Raw genomic sequence first — 23,404 nt, 5'->3', positions numbered from 1 at the left:
CAGCACAGGATTCACATCTAACCAAAGACATTACTTCTCCACACAAATAATGGATTCATCCAGCCCAGGAAAGGAAACACACAAAGTACTGGCAGCGTTCCAACCCACAGGGCTTCAAATTAATTTTCAAGCCTTCTGTGACACAATCTCCAAAGAGCTCATCTCAGAAACAGTACAATAGGACACTATGCTCCAAATTAGCACCAAGTATCATCATATACCTTTACATAAAGAAATCCATAGGAGGATCTACTATTTCAGTCCAAGAGGATGAACTCTGGAACACTTGCTAGCTTAGAAAGTATTCAAGAATATTTGAAATTTAGAAAAAACTTGACAGTTTCTTAAGAATGTCCCAGTCCATGGATGGAGATACATAGCTTAGAGCCATTATCAAATGCCAGCCTGTTAGATACTTGTGGCAGGCACCTCTCAGACAGCCTGCCCACGCTGAGAAGACAAATACAGGCATGGGGATGGAGATGATACAAGCTACATATTTTTACCTGCACATAATTATGCATCCATGCGGTGCATCCTGCTTTAGTGCTTAGTTGCATAAGCATAGTGCACATATGCAGATTCATGCAAATACCAAGCAGAATTTTATTTTTGCTCAGCAAAGCACATTGGTATGAAAATATGTTATCTTTATGCTTTTTCTTGCGCATGATGTCAGTCACCACAATCTCATTTGAATATTAACACACATGTGTGGCAAACACTGCTTGGAACTTTGCCACCAAGATGATAAAAAATAACTATGTTTACAGTTGTCAATATATATTTAATTGTATTTCCAGGGTCCAGAAAAGACTCAGGGCCAGATGTAGGTCGCCCAATACCGGTCGGTAACGGCCGAAATTACCGAATTTCGGCCGTTACCGACCGGTATTGGGCTTTCCAGATGTAGGTGGCATTTTTTAAGGATTCAGTATTTTACCGAATCGGTAATTTAAGGATTCGGTAAAATACCGAATTCTTAACATACCGATTCAGTAAAATACTGAATTCAGGATGTAGGAAGCACTCAAGTTAATGAATTCCTCAGTTAAGGATTCGTTATTTACCACCAACTAGAAGTTGGTGGTAAATAATGAAAACCCTTGAAAAAGCATTTTTATTGCTTTTCCAACAGTGCCATGTTGCAGACATACATGCCCTTAGGGCATGTATGTCTGCAACATGAGCACCCATGCACAATTGAGGGGTGCAACAGGGTGTAAAAATGACACCCTGCCACCCTTCAATGTTTCCCCCAATTACCGAATCGTTTTTACCGATTCAGTAATTGACATTCATTCCTATGTGCCTCCAGGCCCATAGGAATTACCGAAATTTACCGATTCGGTAATTTTTTCGGTAAACTTACCTACATCCCATTTGCCTGTTCTTAAATACCGAATCGGTATGATTCGGTATTTAAGAATCAGTAATCTGGGATTACCTACATCTGGCCCTCAATCTTTTTCGTTTAACGTTATCTATAGGGATATATAGCCATTGGATTAATAAAGATTAAAAGTGCTGTTTTGTAGACATCATCAATTACATTATTAACTTGGAGAACTATTTTAGGGGGAGTCACAAAGACTTTTGCTAGTCCTCCACTTGGTAATAACCCACCCACAATTTACCAGCATTAATATTTTTACCAGCGACGGCTCGTGGAGGGAGTTACGGTGGGGCAGGAGGGTGGGGAGGGGGAGGGGCAGGGTGGAGGTTGCTAAAAACCGGCATATGGATAATTGCAGGTAAGTAAACAATTTAATTAATAAAACGAATTTCGTAGCTCGCACTGCATTGCATTTTGCGATGCAAGGCGCACTACGAAATTCGTTTTATTAATTAAATTGTTTACTTACCTGCAATTATCCATATGCCGGTTTTTAGCAACCTCCACCCTGCCCCTCCCCCTCCCCACCCTGCTGCCCCACCGTAACTCCCTCCACGAGCCGTCGCTGATTTTTACTATGAAAATGACGCACACTAAACTGAGAGACATTACCATACTTCTGTCGGTATATTTTGGTTTTCCCGCCGATCTTTGCCTCTTCCTTCAGAAATGTGAAAAACGTTTTCACGAATATCCACACATTATTATGTTGCTGATTTGAACTGCCTCTACATTCTTCCATTTAAAAAAAACCCATCAAATTCAGCGACTTTCATCTGTAGTTAATAAACAAATACCAACGCTTAACAATGTTACAGGAATGTCCATCAGAACCAGCCCTTCCCTCCCTGGAGATGTGGCTCCATCTTTGGACTACACTGAAATGCAAGAGTTTATTAGACGAATAACTAGAAAATTCATTTTGTAGTAAATTATCTTTTCGAATTTTTGGCCACAATTCAATGCCTTAATTCTGCTTGTGAGGGTAGTCACAAAGATAAGGGAAAGTTTAAACGTTTTGCCCTGTCAGATAGGGTATGGCTTTCTGCTTCCCCACACCATAAAGTGAGTGACAGAGTGGGCAAGGAATGTCCTGGTAAGAGGACTCTGACGTAGAACTCAGAGCACAGCATCTCACGGACAGTAAGGATCGCACAGACACGCTTGAAGCAGAGCATCGCTGGACTTCTTTCACACGATCACACCTCTGTCCTGCAACAGAAACAAAAATATATTTGAAGAATTAGAGTATTTTTTCAAGAGACAAAGTATTTCACCCAAATGACCCCTTGTGTCTCTGGGCACTCAAGCCCTTCCTGCTGGGCTGAAATGAGGAACTGGCAGAGTTTGAGATAGTTGGGAACATTTGAAACGTTTTTCCTCTGCAAACCTTAGAAAGCTTTTTTCAAAAGTCTAATTTGGATAAAGAAATCCTGCACAAGTTAATTTTGCAACAAACAAGTTCCCTTGTCCACCAGTCAGGTTATCAGGAACCGAAAGTCTTGCTGCTGCCAAGGCGGTGCTGCCCTCCCTTGCTGCTGGATGAAAGTCAGAACCGTGCAGGGACTAGTATGTGAGTACTTACAGCTTAAAATGTAGCAGCACCAGGAGCACGGAACATAGAAAGAGGCCCCCGATGATGATTTGTGTCCAAAACACCGAGAGCCCATGGACTTGGACCTGTGGGCCTGGGCTGCTCGGGACAGGCACTTCCCCAACCTGTGAGGAGCAAAAAACAGAAAGAGGAAGGTGTAAGGTTCAGACAAGCAAGGTCACATAAATCTTTGCGCACGGAGGTACTTGAGAAAATGAAGAAAATGTTTCTGAGATAAGGGGAACAATCTATAAAGCGTGAATAAAGGACGCCAGTCAGATGGGGACCTTCCTGGAAGAATATAAAGAGATGTGTGTGGACCTGCATCTCTCCAGAGATTCCCTTGGATCAGCCAGAGGTAGAACCCCCTTCGTGTCTTTCCTAATCTTACTGCTCTAGTATAAACTGCAGTGATTAGCTGGGCATTAATCAACACTGGTGATAGAGGGCAGATTTGCTCTGTCATTTGTAGGGGTGCATTATAATCATGGGTACTCGTCACCCGCATATAATCTTTATCGTGTTAACATTTGTGCCATTATATTGTGTATTGTAATAAATGAGCAATGTAAAGTGATAGTTATATGTTTGTATAACAAGTAGAAATCAGCATTTCAATTACACATGATTAGATGAAAATCTTAATGTGAAGAATTGTACATGTGACTAATGAACGTTATAATTCATATGCTTGTGTAACGCATTGATTTAAATATGCTGAGTAACTATGATCATATATACGCCTGTTTTACAAATGTACATGCTGTTTCTTACATTGGCCAAATTCTGTAGGCCTAATGTGTATTCCTCCCTGCTGCTCTCAAGTTAGGTTTACTAGTGGAAGTCATGTGTATGCCCAACTTGTTCTTTCTCACGTTTTCCTTTACAGGGGGAGAAATGCATCTTTGTTAGTTAGAATAATGTCTTTGTTTTAGGAGTTAGGCTTAGGGAGGAGAGGATACATTGAAGGGCGATGCTAATAATGTGGGATGTGTTCTTTCTCATCGGAGAGAGCCTGGGAGTCAAGGTCATCATGGGAGGGGGGCATGGCTAGCAGGCGGAGGGAACAGCCCACGCTAAGGCAGCTTCGGAGTCCTCTATGAGAAAAAGGGGGCCCCTACAATGTATACAGTTAGCTACTCGTAGGGAAGGTAAACTATGTAGAGAAAGACAGTGTAGCAAAACTCTAAGGGCGTAAATAATCCCTAAATCAAAATCCAAACAGAATAATAGACCCTCAAAAACAATCAAATAAATGTGTGCTGAAACGGAAATTTATACAAAAATTATTCAATTTATTTATTTTTAATTTTAGTATATTTTGTTTGTTGTTTTTATCCTTTGTGCAAAATTCATTTACTTATTTAATTCATTGTTCACATTTAAAAAGAACCTTGGAGTATAGTACATGATATTCAGACACAGGCAAAGAATTAATTATTTACAATTAAAGGTGTACAAAGTTAATAAGTGAAAACAGAAAAAATTACATAAATACAAATACATAAACAAAATAACTCAGTGATATACGAAATATTCAGTTGTTGGTATAATTGATGAAGGCAATGCGGTTGAGTGGAACTACGCGCGTTTCGGCCCGAGGCCTTCGTCAGGTGACCGTCATTCGCATATTTTAAATAAATCAAAAAAGGGTGATATAACCTAAACAGACAAAACAAAGATAAAAAAAGTATAGATGTATCAACAGTTCAGACACACATGTTTATTATAGCTATTTACAATGCAGTTTATGTTTCTGTATTTTTAGGGTCTATAACAGTTGCAATGAAGATATATATACAATATTAACATTTTAGTGCAACCACCTAATTACAATTAATGCCAGACCATCTAGTTTTTTTGCTTTCCAGATGCATAAGTCCATATTCGCTGATTCTTGTTCCATATTAGCTAAGCTCAAGATCGTCACTTAAAGTGTATCTATTTCAGTTACATTTCTAACTATGATAGTTTTTCTAATAGGTTCTGAGACCAACAGTTCCATATTAGGCACTAAAGTTTCAGAGAGAAAAGAAGCCAGAAACAGATATAAGTATAGACACACATAAAAAGCCTTATACACTCAACCTAGAGATACCTTTACTAGTGAAAAAAAGGGGAGGGGGGAGGGAAAATGCCATTTTTACTTACACAACAGTGGACAGGTTGACGTATCAACACTTTGCTTCCTATGGCAACAGTTTTAATTTCATTTGTACCGAGTCAGTTATGCTGAAAAGTAGACATGTATCCATTTTTAGATGTTAATATCCGACCATATACTTTTAGTTATAGTAATAACTCTTCTACAATAACGATCTACCTTATTTGCTCCTGCAAAATGACTTTCTATGCACTGAATCACGCGTTGGTTGTAGTGAGACTGGTTGGTTGGAAATAGAAATGAATCCTTAGGATCTTTATTTCAGAGAGCTGATTCTAAATTAAACGAGAGCAAGATAAATTACTATTTATGTAATTTACGATTCTGTTCATGCGATATGGGTTTTACTAGGTCCATGTTAGATTATATGTTATTCATGCCATAAAACTCTCATTTATCTAGTAAGGCATAGTCCTGATAGCAGTGTATAGGTGATTACACATTTTATATCTAAGAGAAATCCTAACAATATATAACCTAATTAGCCAGCACACTTTGCAATTTTTTAGTCTCATAGGGACACTTTTATTAGGGAATTAGAGCCTACCTCAGGTATCCGAAATATTTGTAAAGTGTCGTTTTCCCAAGGCAACCCGCAGAAAAGGCCAAAGCTTTTAGTCACTTTCCTTATAGTCAATCTGCATTTAAGGAGATATAAAAAACGATGCTATTGTACTAAGTAAAGTACCACTATATATTGCCTCTATGATCGTGTTTCTTTGGGTCATTACCTTATTGCAGTGACGCTGGCATATGAACGGGCTGAGAATATTGACCACTGCTAAAGAAAATAGAGAATAAGAACACTATTATACTGGGCATACCCATACTGAAAATTACTTATCTAAACAGAGCGTCTAATCCGACCAACACGATATCATATGCGTGTTAAGCACGTACCTTTGTCTTATGAGTCTCGAGCGTTCAAACGGGGGTTCTGGTTAGTTGATGCTTCCGAAGTCCGCGATCTAAACGGACTGAGCGATTTTCTGCTTTTTATTTGAAAAAGAGGCGCGTTTGTTTGCTCGCATTACGTAGCTTTCAGCTGTTGCCAATTTCTCAAGACGCGGCTCGATGACGATAGACAAACGGGTCACGGGTCACAGAGGCTTACATCGAAGTCGAAAGCAGACTACTGCCGAGTTAGAGCAATTATAGTTAAAGCTACCGGAGCGGCTAAAAGAAAGACTATAGCCCGCTCTTTGATGATGGTCCCACAGAGCAAAATACGCTGTGTAAATCGATATATAAATCCCATTTAAAGATCTCATATTTTAGCTCACAAAATAAATGGGCAAGGATGTGTTTATATTTATAGTCATCCGCATTTATATTCAGACGATATTTGATGTTTAAATAGTGGCCTGTTTACTCTATCTAACAGTTTAATATATAGTAGAAATCAAGTACATCTCTTTTATTTAGGCACATACTCCCATTGAAAGACCTCACATTTTAGCTAACAAAATCAATAGAAAGGGACGTGTTTATATTCAAACGATATTTGATGTTTGAATAGTGGCATATGTACTCTATCTAACAGTTTAGTACATGGTTAAGACAGAGTACATCTCTTTTGTTTAATCATATACTTAGATAGTATTATTAAAGAATAGCTTGCTGCCATGGAATTTCGGAATTAAGGCCTAGTCTAAAAGTGTCCAAAGTGAATATCCAAAACACTTCTCGTTTACGACGGATTTTGTCTGTGTTAATGCCAGCTTTAGCCACAATTTTTTCTAAAACTATCCACCGGATGTCTTCAGGCTTGTGGTCCTTTTCTAGATAGTGCGATACTAAAGGGGCAGTTAACTTTTGTGTACGTATCGCTGATTTGTGTTCCGTGATTCTAGTACTTACAGAACGCGACGATTCACCCACATAACCTTTGTTGCATGGACAGATTAGAAGGTAAACAATGTTCGTAGTCTTACAATTTGTCATGGTCGATAGGGGAATAGCTGTGTTATTGAAAGTAAATTCTGCAGTTTCAATGGCTAGTGGACAGATTTTACAAGTACCACATCTATGATTTCCAGTCACTGGGGCCCCAGTGATGATATCTCTTTGACTCAAGGTCTTCTGAGTTGACATCCTCGATCTGACAACTATATCCTTGATATTTTTGTTTTTCTTATATGCGAAAAGGGGTTTATTTATACTTTCATTTCCGCTTTTGTTGACATTAAGGATATGCCAATTTGCATACAAGATTTGTTGAATTTGTTTGTTTAACATAGAGTGCCTAGTTACAAATACTAGACTAGCATCTCGTTTTTTGTTAGTGCCTGTAAGAAGATGTTGACGGTCATAATACCTAGCTCTTTTAAAAGAGTCACGTATTAATCTGTGGGGATAACCGCGTTCCAGAAACTTCTCCTTCATTATAGTAGCCCTCTGGTCATAGTCAATTAACCTAGTACAATTCCTCCTCAGTCTAAGAAATTGACTGAAGGGAATGCTATCTTTCTGTGACGAGGGGTGAAAGCTACTATAATGAAGGAGAGTATTACGTGCTGTTGGTTTAGTAAAAAGGTCCATAATTAGCTTTCCTTCATCATGTTTGATACTCAAATCCAGGAATTCAATTTCTGAGTTACTTTTTTTCTCTGTGAATTTTAAATTTGGGTCACAGGCATTCAACCAAGATACAAATTCTTCTAGAACATCCTCATTATCGTCCCAAACGAAAATGATATCGTCAATGAAGCGTGACCAATAAAAAACCGATTCAAAGAAAGGCGCAACCTCATTAAAGACAAATTTTTCCTCAAAAAGAGCTACATAGATATTGGCAATCGTCGGTGCACACGAAGCACCCATGCTGACTCCTCTAATTTGCTTATAGAGTTGCCCCGCAAATTCAAAAATATTGTTATCCAGAATAATTTGGAGGCCATGCAACAAAGGTTATGTGGGTGAATCGTCGCGTTCTGTAAGTACTAGAATCACGGAACACAAATCAGCGATACGTACACAAAAGTTAACTGCCCCTTTAGTATCGCACTATCTAGAAAAGGACCACAAGCCTGAAGACATCCGGTGGATAGTTTTAGAAAAAATTGTGGCTAAAGCTGGCATTAACACAGACAAAATCCGTCGTAAACGAGAAGTGTTTTGGATATTCACTTTGGACACTTTTAGACTAGGCCTTAATTCCGAAATTCCATGGCAGCAAGCTATTCTTTAATAATACTATCTAAGTATATGATTAAACAAAAGAGATGTACTCTGTCTTAACCATGTACTAAACTGTTAGATAGAGTACATATGCCACTATTCAAACATCAAATATCGTTTGAATATAAACACGTCCCTTTCTATTGATTTTGTTAGCTAAAATGTGAGGTCTTTCAATGGGAGTATGTGCCTAAATAAAAGAGATGTACTTGATTTCTACTATATATTAAACTGTTAGATAGAGTAAACAGGCCACTATTTAAACATCAAATATCGTCTGAATATAAATGCGGATGACTATAAATATAAACACATCCTTGCCCATTTATTTTGTGAGCTAAAATATGAGATCTTTAAATGGGATTTATATATCGATTTACACAGCGTATTTTGCTCTGTGGGACCATCATCAAAGAGCGGGCTATAGTCTTTCTTTTAGCCGCTCCGGTAGCTTTAACTATAATTGCTCTAACTCGGCAGTAGTCTGCTTTCGACTTCGATGTAAGCCTCTGTGACCCGTGACCCGTTTGTCTATCGTCATCGAGCCGCGTCTTGAGAAATTGGCAACAGCTGAAAGCTACGTAATGCGAGCAAACAAACGCGCCTCTTTTTCAAATAAAAAGCAGAAAATCGCTCAGTCCGTTTAGATCGCGGACTTCGGAAGCATCAACTAACCAGAACCCCCGTTTGAACGCTCGAGACTCATAAGACAAAGGTACGTGCTTAACACGCATATGATATCGTGTTGGTCGGATTAGACGCTCTGTTTAGATAAGTAATTTTCAGTATGGGTATGCCCAGTATAATAGTGTTCTTATTCTCTATTTTCTTTAGCAGTGGTCAATATTCTCAGCCCGTTCATATGCCAGCGTCACTGCAATAAGGTAATGACCCAAAGAAACACGATCATAGAGGCAATATATAGTGGTACTTTACTTAGTACAATAGCATCGTTTTTTATATCTCCTTAAATGCAGATTGACTATAAGGAAAGTGACTAAAAGCTTTGGCCTTTTCTGCGGGTTGCCTTGGGAAAACGACACTTTACAAATATTTCGGATACCTGAGGTAGGCTCTAATTCCCTAATAAAAGTGTCCCTATGAGACTAAAAAATTGCAAAGTGTGCTGGCTAATTAGGTTATATATTGTTAGGATTTCTCTTAGATATAAAATGTGTAATCACCTATACACTGCTATCAGGACTATGCCTTACTAGATAAATGAGAGTTTTATGGCATGAATAACATATAATCTAACATGGACCTAGTAAAACCCATATCGCATGAACAGAATCGTAAATTACATAAATAGTAATTTATCTTGCTCTCGTTTAATTTAGAATCAGCTCTCTGAAATAAAGATCCTAAGGATTCATTTCTATTTCCAACCAACCAGTCTCACTACAACCAACGCGTGATTCAGTGCATAGAAAGTCATTTTGCAGGAGCAAATAAGGTACATCGTTATTGTAGAAGAGTTATTACTATAACTAAAAGTATATGGTCGGATATTAACATCTAAAAATGGATACATGTCTACTTTTCAGCATAACTGACTCTGTACAAATGAAATTAAAACTGTTGCCATAGGAAGCAAAGTGTTGATACGTCAACCTGTCCACTGTTGTGTAAGTAAAAATGGCATTTTCCCTCCCCCCTCCCCTTTTTTTCACTAGTAAAGGTATCTCTAGGTTGAGTGTATAAGGCTTTTTATGTGTGTCTATACTTATATCTGTTTCTGGCTTCTTTTCTCTCTGAAACTTTAGTGCCTAATATGGAACTGTTGGTCTCAGAACCTATTAGAAAAACTATCATAGTTAGAAATGTAACTGAAATAGATACACTTTAAGTGACGATCTTGAGCTTAGCTAATATGGAACAAGAATCAGCGAATATGGACTTATGCATCTGGAAAGCAAAAAAACTAGATGGTCTGGCATTAATTGTAATTAGGTGGTTGCACTAAAATGTTAATATTGTATATATATCTTCATTGCAACTGTTATAGACCCTAAAAATACAGAAACATAAACTGCATTGTAAATAGCTATAATAAACATGTGTGTCTGAACTGTTGATACATCTATACTTTTTTTATCTTTGTTTTGTCTGTTTAGGTTATATCACCCTTTTTTGATTTATTTAAAATATGCGAATGACGGTCACCTGACGAAGGCCTCGGGCCGAAACGCGCGTAGTTCCACTCAACCGCATTGCCTTCATCAATTATACCAACAACTGAATATTTCGTATATCACTGAGTTATTTTGTTTATGTATTTGTGTTTATGTAATTTTTTCTGTTTTCACTTATTAACTTTGTACACCTTTAATTGTAAATAATTAATTCTTTGCCTGTGTCTGAATATCATGTACTATACTCCAAGGTTCTTTTTAAATGTGAACAATGAATTAAATAAGTAAATGAATTTTGCACAAAGGATAAAAACAACAAACAAAATATACTAAAATTAAAAATAAATAAATTGAAGAATTTTTGTATAAATTTCCGTTTCAGCACACATTTATTTGATTGTTTTTGAGGGTCTATTATTCTGTTTGGATTTTGATTTAGGGATTATTTACGCCCTTAGAGTTTTGCTACACTGTCTTTCTCTACATAGCTTCGGAGTCCTCTCCGTCTATCCTGTTCTTAATCCTGCCAACATCCTGCTAAATTCCCCCCTAGCAGATGGGAGATTGCGGCACTTATTGGGATCCTAGGAAGCTCAGTCATAAACCGAACACCACAGCATTGAGAATGGCAAGCGGGAAAGGAGCTAAAACACCTGCGCAAAGCAAACTAGCCAAATTTGCCAGGTCGAAGGCAGGGAAAGATGAGGACGCAGCAACTCAAGGGGCCTTGGATGGCCAACAACATCCGCCCCAGCAACAGGACTTGACTCTCCGAGACATTATGGTAGCCATTAGGGGAGTGCGGACCTCCCTCGAGACTCGTATTGACACTGTGAATGTGGAGGTCTCCCTTATAAGAGCTGATCTAAGGAAAATAGACTCCAGGGTGAAGGACATAGAGGAAGTCACAACAGTTTTGAACACAGACACTGCCCTGCTAAACAGCAAGTATGCCAGTTACAAGACAGACAGACTAAAATGAAGGGGCTGCTTGATGAATATGAAGGTAGGGCACGTAGGAATAATATACAAATCCTGGGAGTTCCGGATCAGGCAGAAGGTCCTGCAGTAGACTTATTTTTTGAGGAGCTAATCCTGAAACAGCTACAACCAAAAGTCTTTCAAACTATTTCTCCATTGAACGTGCTCATCGTGTCCTCAGCAGTAGGCCTAGACTTGGAGCCCCTCCGTGGCCAATTATAACGTGAGTTTTCAATTTCAGGGACCACAACATTATACTTCAGACTGCACGTGCAAACCTGCCGCTTAAATTTGAGGACAGTTTGGTCACCTTTTTTCCGGACTTCACCACAAAAGTCCAAGCTCAACAGTGCAGTTTCATGGCGGTCAAGCGAGCACTGAGCGATAAGGAAATAAAGTACGCCATGCTCTCCCCGGCGAAACTCCGTATTGAATCAGAGGGCGAGACGTGGTTCTTTTCCTCCCCTGAGGAGTCATGGGGGTGGATGGAGGGCAGGCGCTGGGTGGAGAAACCAAACACAGACCGAAATGGAGGACCCCACGCTAGCAGGCCTGACAACAATGCAAGGCAATAAAGTGAAACTGTCCGGAAAGAGACGGACTTAATATCACGCAGCTGAAAAGAAGGCGCTGGGAGTGCTGGTATAGATACATTTAGCCACATAATGGGACTCTGAGGTAGGACAGTGGCTCAAGTAGAAATAGGTGGGGCATTCTCAACCGCACCCTAGTAGACATTTGTGACTTGGTTCTAATAAGCCTGGGTAGACATACTGTTATATGACACCTCGGGACCAATGGCACAGGACAGGGACGGGATCTCGCCCTAGTATCTAGTATACAGTGAAACCATCCTTAAACTACGGCGGAGGAGGCAAAGCTGTAAACCAAGTACCTCTTGAATAGAAGGGGGGGTGACAGGCACTCCGCCTTGTTGGGAGTGGGTAGTTTGAAATACACTGGCAGGGGGGCAGGGAGGGGGGTATGGGTGGGGAGTAGTGTAGTAGGGGTTGTTTCATTTGTTCGTTCTCAGTGCCAAGTATTAGACTCAGTTAGCTCTGTTCTGAATTCAAAGGCAGGATATGCAAACATGCTGTTCTTAAAGCTGTATATGCCCAAACGTTATTTCAGGTCCATACATTTGGCTATGGTGTTGGGGGAAGTAGAGGGGCACCTCTCGATACACTTACAGGTCCTCTCATATTCTTTCCACATAATCTATAATGGAAAGTACGGAAGAAACATCATTATCCATTCTGACGTGGAATGTGAATGGGCTGGGAGATCAAATAAAGAGAAGAGGGGTGCTGCAATATCTTAGGAGACAGGCTCCAGATTTGGTTTTGGTATGGGGGTATAAACTCCTGGTCCATGCAGGGTTTACCTCAGGTTCAAGGGGCACCGGTATCCTTTTTCGAAGAAGTCTTGCACTCACCCCCGTCCGCACATGGGCAGATCCCCAGGGGCGGTTTGCAGTTTTGGAAGCCAGATGGGATGGAAAGCCGCTTAATGTGGTCTCAGTGTATCTTCCCCCTGCACTGGGCAAGGAGGCGCTTAGTGACCTGGGGAAAATTTTGATAGACCTCCCCGTAGGTACCCTAATTCCGGGAGGGGATTTCAATATGAGCATGGAGGACCAAAGAGATAGACAACCACAGCGACCCCTAACATGCCCTAATACTCAGATGGAGAAATTGACACGGGCCGTGGGGTTGACATATGTGTGGCGAGCTTTATAACCAGAAATGACAAACTATACCTACTACTCCAATGCACACAAAAGCATGTCCCGCATAGACTATTTCCTTACACATCTAGCAGATTTGGAAGTTTTAGACATCCACTTGGTCTGCCCAGAGGCATTTCAGATTATTCCCCAGTGTGGATCGAGCTTACCTATCATAGCAAAAGGCAGCAGAATACCATTGTCCTCAATCCCTGGTTACTAAAAGTTCCGGATATAAAGGAGACCCTGCTTACGCAAACAGACCACTATTTTAAAGACAATGTTGGATCAGTGAACTCAGAACAGATAGTGTGGGAGGCATATAAGGCAGTGTGTTGAAAGGGCAAGCCTTAGCGTTAAAAGTGGGGTATGTCAGAAAACAAAATCAACAGCTGTCACAATTAGAGAGTGAACTTCAGCAATGGGAGGCGCAGCATGCTTCCTCACCTAGTGAGGCCACCACACACCAATTAACAATCAAGCAGTTGGAATATAAAACTCTGGTGAGGGAGAGGACTCGGGCTCGACTATTACAAACACAACATAAGGTGTATGAGTTGGGGGACAGAGATGGGAAAATGCTTGCTTGGCTAGAGAAGAGGGAACAAGGGGAGCGTTGGGTACCCGGAATGTCCATTAAGGGGCAGAGCATATTTCATATCCGCAGGACATTGCGGAGGCATTCGCTGACCATCTGGAGGCGGTCTATACCTCCTCAACCACATCTATGGCTGAGGACTCTCGGCAATTGTTAGTAGAATTGCGCCTCTCGACTTTATTGGAGGAAGATAGAAATGTACTGGAAACAGACCTCACAGACGAAGAGATCTGCAAAGCAATATTCAGTATCCACTCACTGAAGGCGATGGGACCCAATGGAGTCCCTATAAATTCCTTAATTCCATGGCCCTACGGGTAGCTCCACACCTCAAAAACATATATAATGAAAGCTTTGAGTAAGGAATCCTGCCGTAGGACCAACGTTTGGCTTCTATTGTAATCATCCGAAAGCCAGGAAAACCGTCTGATAGTTGTGGTTCTTATCGACCAAATTCTTTAATTAATGTTGAGGCTAAAGTTTTGGCAAAGCTTCTGGCTTCTCGCTTGGTGGCAATGCTCTCCTCCTTGGTCCATGCTTATCAATCAGGCTTTATGCTGGGGCGGAACACAGCACTGAATATCCGCCGCATTCATAATGTCCTGGGGCATCAACAATATATAGATGAAGATGCAATGGTGCTCTCCCTTGATGACTCCATAGAATGGCCTCATCTTTTTGAGGTGCTGAGACACCTGGGGTTCGGCCCGTGATTCCTGGGGGGGTGGTTAGGCTACTCTACACGGAGCTGAGGGGTCAAGTAAAGGTCACTAACCGCATGTCCCGTATATTTCCATTAGGCAGAGGCACTAGACAAGGCTGCCCCCTATTCCCCTGCTTTTCTCCTTGATGCTGGAACCACTGGCGTCCTGGGTGTGAGGAGATGTTGTACTCTGAGGTTTGAAATAGGTGACAGAAAATGAAGACAGGATATCACTTTACGTGGACAACGTTCTGATATCTTTTGCATCCCCTTATATTTCAATACACAGACTTTTGAATATTTTTACAAATTTCGGCAAATACGCTGGCTATGCCATCAACTGGACTAAATCAGTGCTGTTTGTTCTTCGGGCCCAATTCCAAGGCTTCCTCCGGAATGCGAGATTGAAATACCCCTTGGCAGATTTCGCTACCTTGGAGTTTTTATTACTCTTGACCCCCAACTCTTCTATGAGAAAAATCTAGCCGCCCCTTAAGATCGACTCCCTAATGATGTCAAACATTGGAGAGCGCTACCGCTTTCATTGTTAGGATGAGCTGCCCTGTTTAAGATGCTTGCTCTCCCGCGGTTTTTGTATATCTCCCAAAACTGCCCCATCACGATTCCCGACTGTTATTTTTAAAGTATTGATAGCGAGGTCCAATTGCTACTGTGGAGGGGAGGCGCACCTCTCATAGCATTACATAAACTGACCAAAGGGTGGTACGACGGGGGGATTGCACTTCCGGATATACAACTCTACTACTGGGCTTCGCAATTAGTGGCAATAAATCACTGGCTCTACCATTCTCCGGCAGAACCAGCCTATGTGTTAGACAGATATCAGGTGGGAAGGGAGGGGTGCTTGGGAGCCCTATACACAAAGCCCCGGTAAGGGAGATATATGGGCACTATGGCTCGGACGGTGGAAATTTGACATCAGGCGACTAAACATCTGAAATAAAAAAAATAAAAAAAAGGTCATTGTGGGAGCATTGCTGCCGCACAGAAAGTTACCTACGAGGAGGTGTCCTGTGTGGATGGGGTGATGTCGCACAGCATTATAGGAAGTCTTGTACCAATTGTTGTATTGGAGTTAGGGACAGAGTCCCGGGACTTCTGACTGAGAGCATCTTAGAATGAGCTCTGTAGTTTTATGCTACTTGAGCCATTCAAGGTGAATGGTCTTCTTAAAAAGGATTCATGTTCTGACACTTTTTCAGAACTTGCCTGTGGGAATGCTAAGTAGGGATGTTACATTAGCGATAGTGTACGGACAGACTAATGCTTTTTACCTAAGAACCTCCAATGAAGGGGACTCTTGACATCTGAGGTGTTATATTCTATGTACTGATTCTAGAATTAGTTATTTTGTGTATGCTGTTTAACTTCACCCTTAGGTTTGGCTTTGTGTTATTCCAATGTATTTTTACACCTCAGTTTGAGATGTTTGTATGTCCAACTGTTCGTGGCTTTCTAATAAACTAACTAAACTTTGGATCGAAAGTCTGTGGTTCTTCAGAGTCATGGTTCATTGGAACAGTGATGAGTAAATGGAATAACGATTCTTTCTCCCGTCTTCACTTTTAGGCAGGCAAAAAGAGACATCCGGCAGGGGTTCCAGAGTAAGTCTAGAACATGGAACCCATCTCCTTCACTGGTGACTGACAACAAAAGGAAAGAGATGCCAACTGGGCGCAGAAATGATGCTGGAAGAAAGTGCAAATGGGATAGTGTGTTAATGAAGGGATTGGAGCCTAGTTTAAAATAGTCAGTACATAGAGCTCCCTTCAGTAGTTAGGTTGCACGGCGCACGAATCAAGGAGTCACTACACCCAGTCTATATTTGTAAAAGCATACAAAGAATATAACTAAAATGCACCGTGAATGACGCTGAAGGGCGCCAGGCCCGAGGGGGAGGACTTCCAGAGGAGGGGTCCCCGAGACAAGACGCTGAGAGGAGCCTGAAGCGACACTAGGGGGCCTCCCTATTAAGGGGCCCTCTGCGTGTGCCGCGTGCACCGCAGAAACTTCACAGTGCAGAGTAAAGGTCTCAGACCTTAACCAAGGGGCCACTGTAACCTTTTCATCTTATCGGGCTGTCCCCACATACACCTTGGGCTTTGCAGCCCTGATGTTAAGTTGTGTTAGGTACCCCGCAGGTTGCCTCTCCCCGTATGTTCCCTTGGGCCACTGAATATGATTGAGCTCCAGTGGCGTCACAAGGGGGGTGCGGGGGGTGCGGACCGCACCGGGTGACACCCTCACATGGGGGTGACACCATCTGGTTGCGCCCCCCGCCCCCCCAGCAGGCCTCTGTACATGGCACCCCCTGCACCGCACCCGAAGGCCTCGGAGAGACTCGATCCGCTTTAAAAACAAAAGCGAACCGAGATATTTTCTCACCTATTCGAATTAAAATGTTCTCATTAGATAAAGTTTGAAAAGTGTAGTAATGAGGGGCCCCCGCCATTTATATGGAAAAAGACACAGTGCTAAAGAAGGGGGGGGCGGGGAGGGGGGGGGGGGATATTAACCGCTTGGAAATTAGCTTTTACTTTAGCTGTTACATATCGTAACATTCTCACGTCTACAAACTCGCTGGTGCCTTGTACACAGATTTCTTTTTGCATCTTGAAAAGCTTTAAAAGAGAAACCACATGAAAGCGGCAGAGAGTGGGTTTAATGTGCGAGAGAGAGGGAGCTAGAGGGGGTAAGAAGACAGAGAGAGAGAGAGAGTTAGAGTGAGAAAGACAGAGAGAGAGGGAGCTCGAGGGAGCTAGACAGAGAGAGGGAGCTAGAGGGAGTAAGACCGAGAGAGAGGGAGCTAGAGGGAGCTAGACAGAGAGAGGGAGCTAGAGGGAGTAAGACAGAGAGAGAGGGAGTCAGAGGGGGCTAGAGGGAGCAAGACAGAGAGAGGGAGCTAGACAGAGAGAGGGAGCTAGAGGGAGTAAGAGAGAGAGAGGGAGCTAGAGGGTGGAAGACAGAGCGAGGAGCTAGAGGGAGTACGACCGAGAGAGAGGGAGCTAGAGGGAGTAAGACAGAGAGAGAGGGAGCTAGAGGGAGTAAGACCGAGAGAGAGGGAGACAGAGGGAGCTAGAGGGAGCAAGAGAGAGGGAGCTAGAGGGAGCAAGACAGAGAGAGGGAGGGAGCTAGAGAGAATAAGACAGCGAGAGAGGGAGCTAGACAGAGAGAGGGAGCTAGAGGGAGTAAGATAGAGAGAGAGGGAGCTACAGGGAGCTAGAGCGAGCAAGACAGAGAGAGAGGGAGCTACAGGGAGCAAGAGAGAGAGAGGGAGCTAGAGGGAGCAAGACAGAGAGAGGGAGCTAGAGAGAGTAAGACAGAGAGAGAGAGGGAGCTAGAGAGAATAAGACAGCGAGAGAGGGAGCTAGACAGAGAGAGGGAGCTAGAGGGAGTAAGATAGAGAGAGAGGGAGCTACAGGGAGCTAGAGCGAGCAAGACAGAGAGAGAGGGAGCTACAGGGAGCAAGAGAGAGAGAGGGAGCTAGAGGGAGCAAGACAGAGAGAGGGAGCTAGAGGGACCAAACCGGAGAGAGAGGGAGCTAGAGGGAGTAAGACCGAGAGAGAGGGAGCTAGGCGGAGCAAGACAGATAGAGAGGGAGCTAGAGGGAGCAAGACAGAGAGGGAGCTAGAGGGAGTAAGAGAGAGGGAGCTAGAGGGAATAAGACAGAGAGAGAGGGCGCTATAGGGAGCAAGACAGAGAGAGGGGGGCTAGAGGGAGTAAGAGAGAGAGAGAGGGAGCTAGAGGGAGTAAGAAAGAGGGGGATAGAGGGAGTAAGACAGAGAGAGAGGGAGCTAGAGGGAGTAAGTGAGAGGGAGCTAGAGGGAATAAGACAGAGAGAGAGGGAGCTATAGGGAGCAAGACAGAGAGAGGGGGGCTAGAGGGAGTAAGAGAGAGAGAGGGAGCTAGAGGGAGTAAGAAAGAGGGGGCTAGAGGGAGTAAGACAGAGAGAGAGGAAGCTAGAGGGAGTAAGGCAGAGAGAGGGAGCTAGAGGGAGCAAGACAGAGAGAGAGGGAGCTAGAGGGAGTAAGAGAGAGAGAGGGAGCTAGAGGGAGTAAGAGAGAGAGCGGGAGCTAGAGGGAGTAAGAGAGAGAGTGGGAGCTAGAGAGAGTAAGACAGAGAGAGGGAGCTAGAGGGAGTAAGACAGAGAGAGAGGGAGCAAGAGGGAGTAAGACAGAGAGAGAGGGAGCTAGAAGGAGTAAGAGAGGGAGAGAGGGAGCTAGAGGGAGCAAGACAGAGAGAGGGAGCTAGAGGGAGTAAGACAGAGAGAGAGGGAGCTAGAGGGCGTAAGGCAGAGAGGGAGGGAGCTAGAGGGAGTAAGACAGAGAGAGAGTGAGCTAGAGGGAGTAAGACAGAGAGAGGGAGCTATACAGAAAGAGGGAGCTAGAGGGAGTAAGACAGTACCTAGCACCGTACATTTCCGACAGAGGTAGTCCATGCGGTAAGTCGTGAGGGGGTGACACCATGAGTTACCCGCACCGGGTGACACCAACCCCAGTGACGCCACTGTTGAGCTCCATGTGCCAGTGCCCACCTGCAGGCTCCTACACCGACCCTAACAGAACCTCTCTGGCAAACTGCTGTCTATCTTCCATAGCTCATCAAGTGCCATAATGTCAAACACCACAAGATGGCAATAAGGTTCACAGTGTTCTATCCAAACCATAAGGAAACACCTTATTTAAATATTTTGAAAGACAACCTACACGTCGACCTTCACACAGTCATCTGGTGAAAAGCCCAGATCACACGGTGGCAGGGAAGACAAGCTGGAAAGCACTGCAAAGATTGGATTTCCAGCTTGGCTTGTCAATTAAAGGATGTGAACATACCCCAGGACACCGGCGCGAGTTACAGTCACCCTTTGTTTTTTTATTTTTTTATTTTGGAGGGGTGAAGCAGGTCGATGGATTATGGGACGACCTCTCGGGTGGTTCTCGGCATAAAGCCCAACCCCCTCCAAGCCATGCCCCCTTTCCACACGGCAAGATATATTTTAATTTTAGCAGGTCTGTTGATAGGCCTTTCGCTCAGGAATTTTTTTACCATGAAACGCAGATTCGCAGAAGCAAGGGTGTTGCTTGTGAACTGGTAGGACATTATGATGGACAATTTATTTCTAACACATACTTTGCCAGTGGCACAACTAGACCCGAATTTCGGGGGGCAGGGGGGCTAAGACTCCCAGCCAAAGCTGGCCCCAGCACCTGTTGCGCGGGTGAAACAGTCTCTTTTGGCACCCCCTCCCATTTCCTCCTTTTCCACAACTTCCCTCACTACTACTCGCCAATAATGCAACTCATCTCTTTATTTCATTTTTTTTAAAGGGCTACTTGTAGTTTACTCACACTCAGTTCTGTGATCTGCATGGTACACATTCTTTGTAGCAGGCACATTACCCCTCTGCACTGTGTGGGTGACAGAAGTGCCCATATGAGTGCAAGGTGAGAGGTACAACAGTGTGAGAGTAGGGTGAGAGGAGTGACTGCAAGGTGAGTGAGGTGACCATATGAATTTGGGTGCGGATGTAAGTGCAGACTGGGACAAATGAATGTATGGTAAGTGATGGGTTTGAGTGAGATTGCAGAGTGAGCAGTAAGAGGGACAGGTGAGTGAAGGGGGAGTAGTTGCTAATGTGACTGCAGGGTGAACCGCGCAAGTGCATTGTGAGTGCATGAAAGATCACGGTGAGTGCAGAGTGAGCAGTGTGCTCATGTGACCACAGGGTTAGTGGACGGAGAATGGTGTGAGTTCATGGTGAGTGGCATAAGTGCTGTGTGGTCATTATGAGTGCAGGGTGACTGGCGTGAGTGCATGGTGATCAGTGTGATTGCATTGTGATTGCTGTGAGTGCAGGGTGAGTGTGAAAGTGAAGGGCGAGAATGAGGAGTGAGTTGTCTGAATGCAGGGTGCATTCCCAGACACTTGAAGTAACTCAGCATATTAATGAGGGCTGGCGTAGGGTTTCAGATATAAGTTAAACTGTTGCTATTATGGCGTTATTCAGGGACAGGGCTGGACTGCCATAGCAGGCACTGGGTGTTTTCTCTTTAGACAAGAAGGCTGGGGGTCATTATATTGATGTCCCAGACATTACAAAAATAAGCAGCCACCTAAGGCCTATTTTCAGCACTTATCTGTTTATATTTGGAACAGCAAATATAAATAGAAAGCATATTTAATTGTGTTCAGGGGCTGTCTGAATTATCCATGACGGATAATAAAAGGGAGCAAAAACAGAAAAGTCACATCACAAATTAATGCATATGATTTAATTTATAATCCTTTTTAGTGTTAAGACAGGCCTTTGCAGGCTCTTTAAACAACAAATGGCTGGTGCTTTTCTTCTGGCAAGCCTACTTTATATTTCTTTTCATGAAATGTATTCGCACACTTAGGCAGTAAAAGTAAAATCCAAATGTAAGAAATAGGCAGCGAGGGGGCCCAGCAGGTCCTGGAACTAGAAAAAAACTAAGCCTTGTTAAACAGTTTATAAAGGTATGTAAATATGTAAATTATCTTTAAAGATCTGTGAAAAACCTGGGGGAGCCAGAGATAAGACTCCAGACACTGCCCAGCCGAGCCCACATCAGCTCGAGCTGAAGCACATGACGGGGGTAGGAGGGCTGAAGCCCTTTTAGCCCTATAGGCGTTGCGCGCCTGTACTTAGCATTCGGTGTTAAACAGAGCAGAACAAACATTTTACAACCGGGGAAGGTGCATGTTCCAGAGCTGCTAAGTTGTCAGTTCTCTTATATGTGACATTTTCATGCTTTCAGTGTGCTTAGGTGCCATTTCCTTGTCATGTATGATTCCATGAGTGCCACTTTATTACAAACTTGCTTATGACTGTGCAATAATATTTATTTCATGTTACTCCTTTCATTGCAATATAAATGTCTAGGCATTCTAACAATCCAAAAATAATTCAGTATGGCATATAATGTACACAATTTGAGGAGCTCCTTACCTATGCATTGACATGACTCTCTTACTTATTCTCCTGTGTCTACAGTCTCTCTTCCTTTCCTCTTCCTAGGGTGTTTCTAGTTCTTTTTTTTCTCAAAGGCTTTCTTATTTCCCCACCCTCTCTTCATTTCCCTGCCCTCTCTATAGAATCTCTTTCTTTCTTCTTCACCCTATTTCCTCTCCTCTCGTAACCAATGTTCCCTCTAATATTTTTTCTCTGTGTGCGGCAGTGTAAGGTCTATGTGCGCCGCAGCCAAGGCTATGTGCGCCAGTAACCAGACCGCGCGTGTGGGTGCAGCGCCAAATATCACTCCAAACTTGCTTAAAAAGTGAAAAGACGGTGCATTTTCTCACAAACAGATCCAAGTAAATGTTGTTAAGGCAGGTTTGAAACCATCCCAGATGTCAATTTGAAACCTTGGCAGCTATGTTGCTGCCTTTCTTTTCTTAATAGAGCTGGGCTGTGGGTTGATTGTGTGCATTTGTTCAAGTTTTCATGTTAATTTCAGTTCATGATGGGCGCTGCGATTAACATGAAAACTTTAACAAATGCAGTTTCAGGGCTGGGTTAGGGTAGGGCCGCACCAGGCTTTCGACTACCGAATTTTAATGCTAGTGTCCACACCACAGCGTTAAAATGCATTAGTCCCGTATTCTAGCGCCCCTCTGAAAATACTGCAATTTAAGTACACTGCCAATGAGGCAGCACCTGTACGCTAAAATTGTCTAACATATGTGCATGCAACTGCGTCTTCAAATTTAAAATGCTATTCGTCAGAGATAGAATATTAATTAACAGCGCTGGGCAGGCTTGGCCGCTAGCAATTTTAGGCAACAATAAAAATGTCATGATAACTCCGGTGATTAATGTTCTTCCTAGAGATAGCTGGAGTTTTGTCAAGTGGGAGTTTTGACTCATGGAACGGTAGCTCAGAGGATTAATGTGCCTGCTGCCAATAACATGTACCATGCAGATCATAAAGTGCACTTTATGTAAATGGGTCAGTGGGTTACTGCTTTTGTCAGGGAGATCCTTTTGATGCTTGCAGTTTATATGTCAAAATCCTAAAATAGAACATTAAGCTATTAACTTTCATGTTTCCCCAGTCTGATTACCCTATTGTTGCAAAAAGGGTTAATTTGAATAGAAATAAATTCTGGTTATTAGAGAGCCCGCAATCATGATATTACATTCTAATTTCAGTGTGCTTCTCCAAACCAATCTTTATTAAACTACACTGCCTACTAGCATGGATGTCATGTCACTCCTACACATTGTAGTCCTTTGTCTTATGAAACATTTCCTATACAAAGATTTACACACATATGAATAATTGTCTCTGTGTAAGAAGTGTGATGTAAAGTGCTCACCCACCCTTCACTGGTATGAGCGGCGCTGTAAATCAATTTAAATTCATCTGAGCGAGAGTATGGTTATGGAGACTTGAGGGGCACTGTTGAAGGGTGGTAGTGAGGGAATCAGTGGCGGAGCGAGCCATTGAGAGGGCACCAACAAACATTGTTGCACAGGGCTCCACCAGCGCTCATTCCGCCATTGCCCTTGAGGCCGTCCGCCTCACCCATTGGTCCCTCTGTTTGCCCTGTTTCAGCAGTAGTAGCTGTAACTCACCAGGGGTCAACAATGCATGATTTGCAAGCACACCAAACTAAGTTCATAATCTTCACAGTCTCTCTGCTTCATGCTCAAGCACTTTTAATATGTGCTGCCTGCTTTGGGGCCACTGTAATTATGCTCCAATGGACGACAAAATTATGCCGCAGTGTTAAATAAATTATGCAGCAAAAAAGAGGCTGGAATGTAATGCAGTATATTTTATGATACTTTATAATTTTTACCGACGCTAACAGTCTCTGGAAAAATGTTGCCTTATTAGTAGTAGTACAAGTGTAACATATAAATCCAGCAGTGACAAAGG

General features: G+C 42.7%; 1 protein-coding gene across 1 annotated transcript in view; it reads right to left on the bottom strand.

The window, feature by feature from the left end:
• Positions 1 to 2,595: 2,595 nt before the first annotated feature.
• Positions 2,596 to 23,404, bottom strand: part of LOC147702566 (hepatitis A virus cellular receptor 2 homolog) — a 117,023-nt gene continuing 96,214 nt past the window's right edge. The window contains exons 4-5 of the mRNA XM_086929421.1: positions 2,982 to 3,115; positions 2,596 to 2,608 (exon numbers count right to left, since the gene is read on the bottom strand). Coding sequence (XP_086785547.1) covers positions 2,596 to 2,608; positions 2,982 to 3,115 — 147 coding nt within the window. The remainder of the gene's footprint in view (positions 2,609 to 2,981; positions 3,116 to 23,404) is intronic.

Source organism: Lissotriton vulgaris, chromosome 7 (genome assembly GCF_964263255.1).
Source record: "Lissotriton vulgaris chromosome 7, aLisVul1.2, whole genome shotgun sequence".
Lineage (NCBI taxonomy): Eukaryota > Metazoa > Chordata > Amphibia > Caudata > Salamandridae > Lissotriton > Lissotriton vulgaris.
Note: the sequence above shows the minus strand (reverse complement) of the source record. Positions and strands in the feature narration are given on the sequence as shown.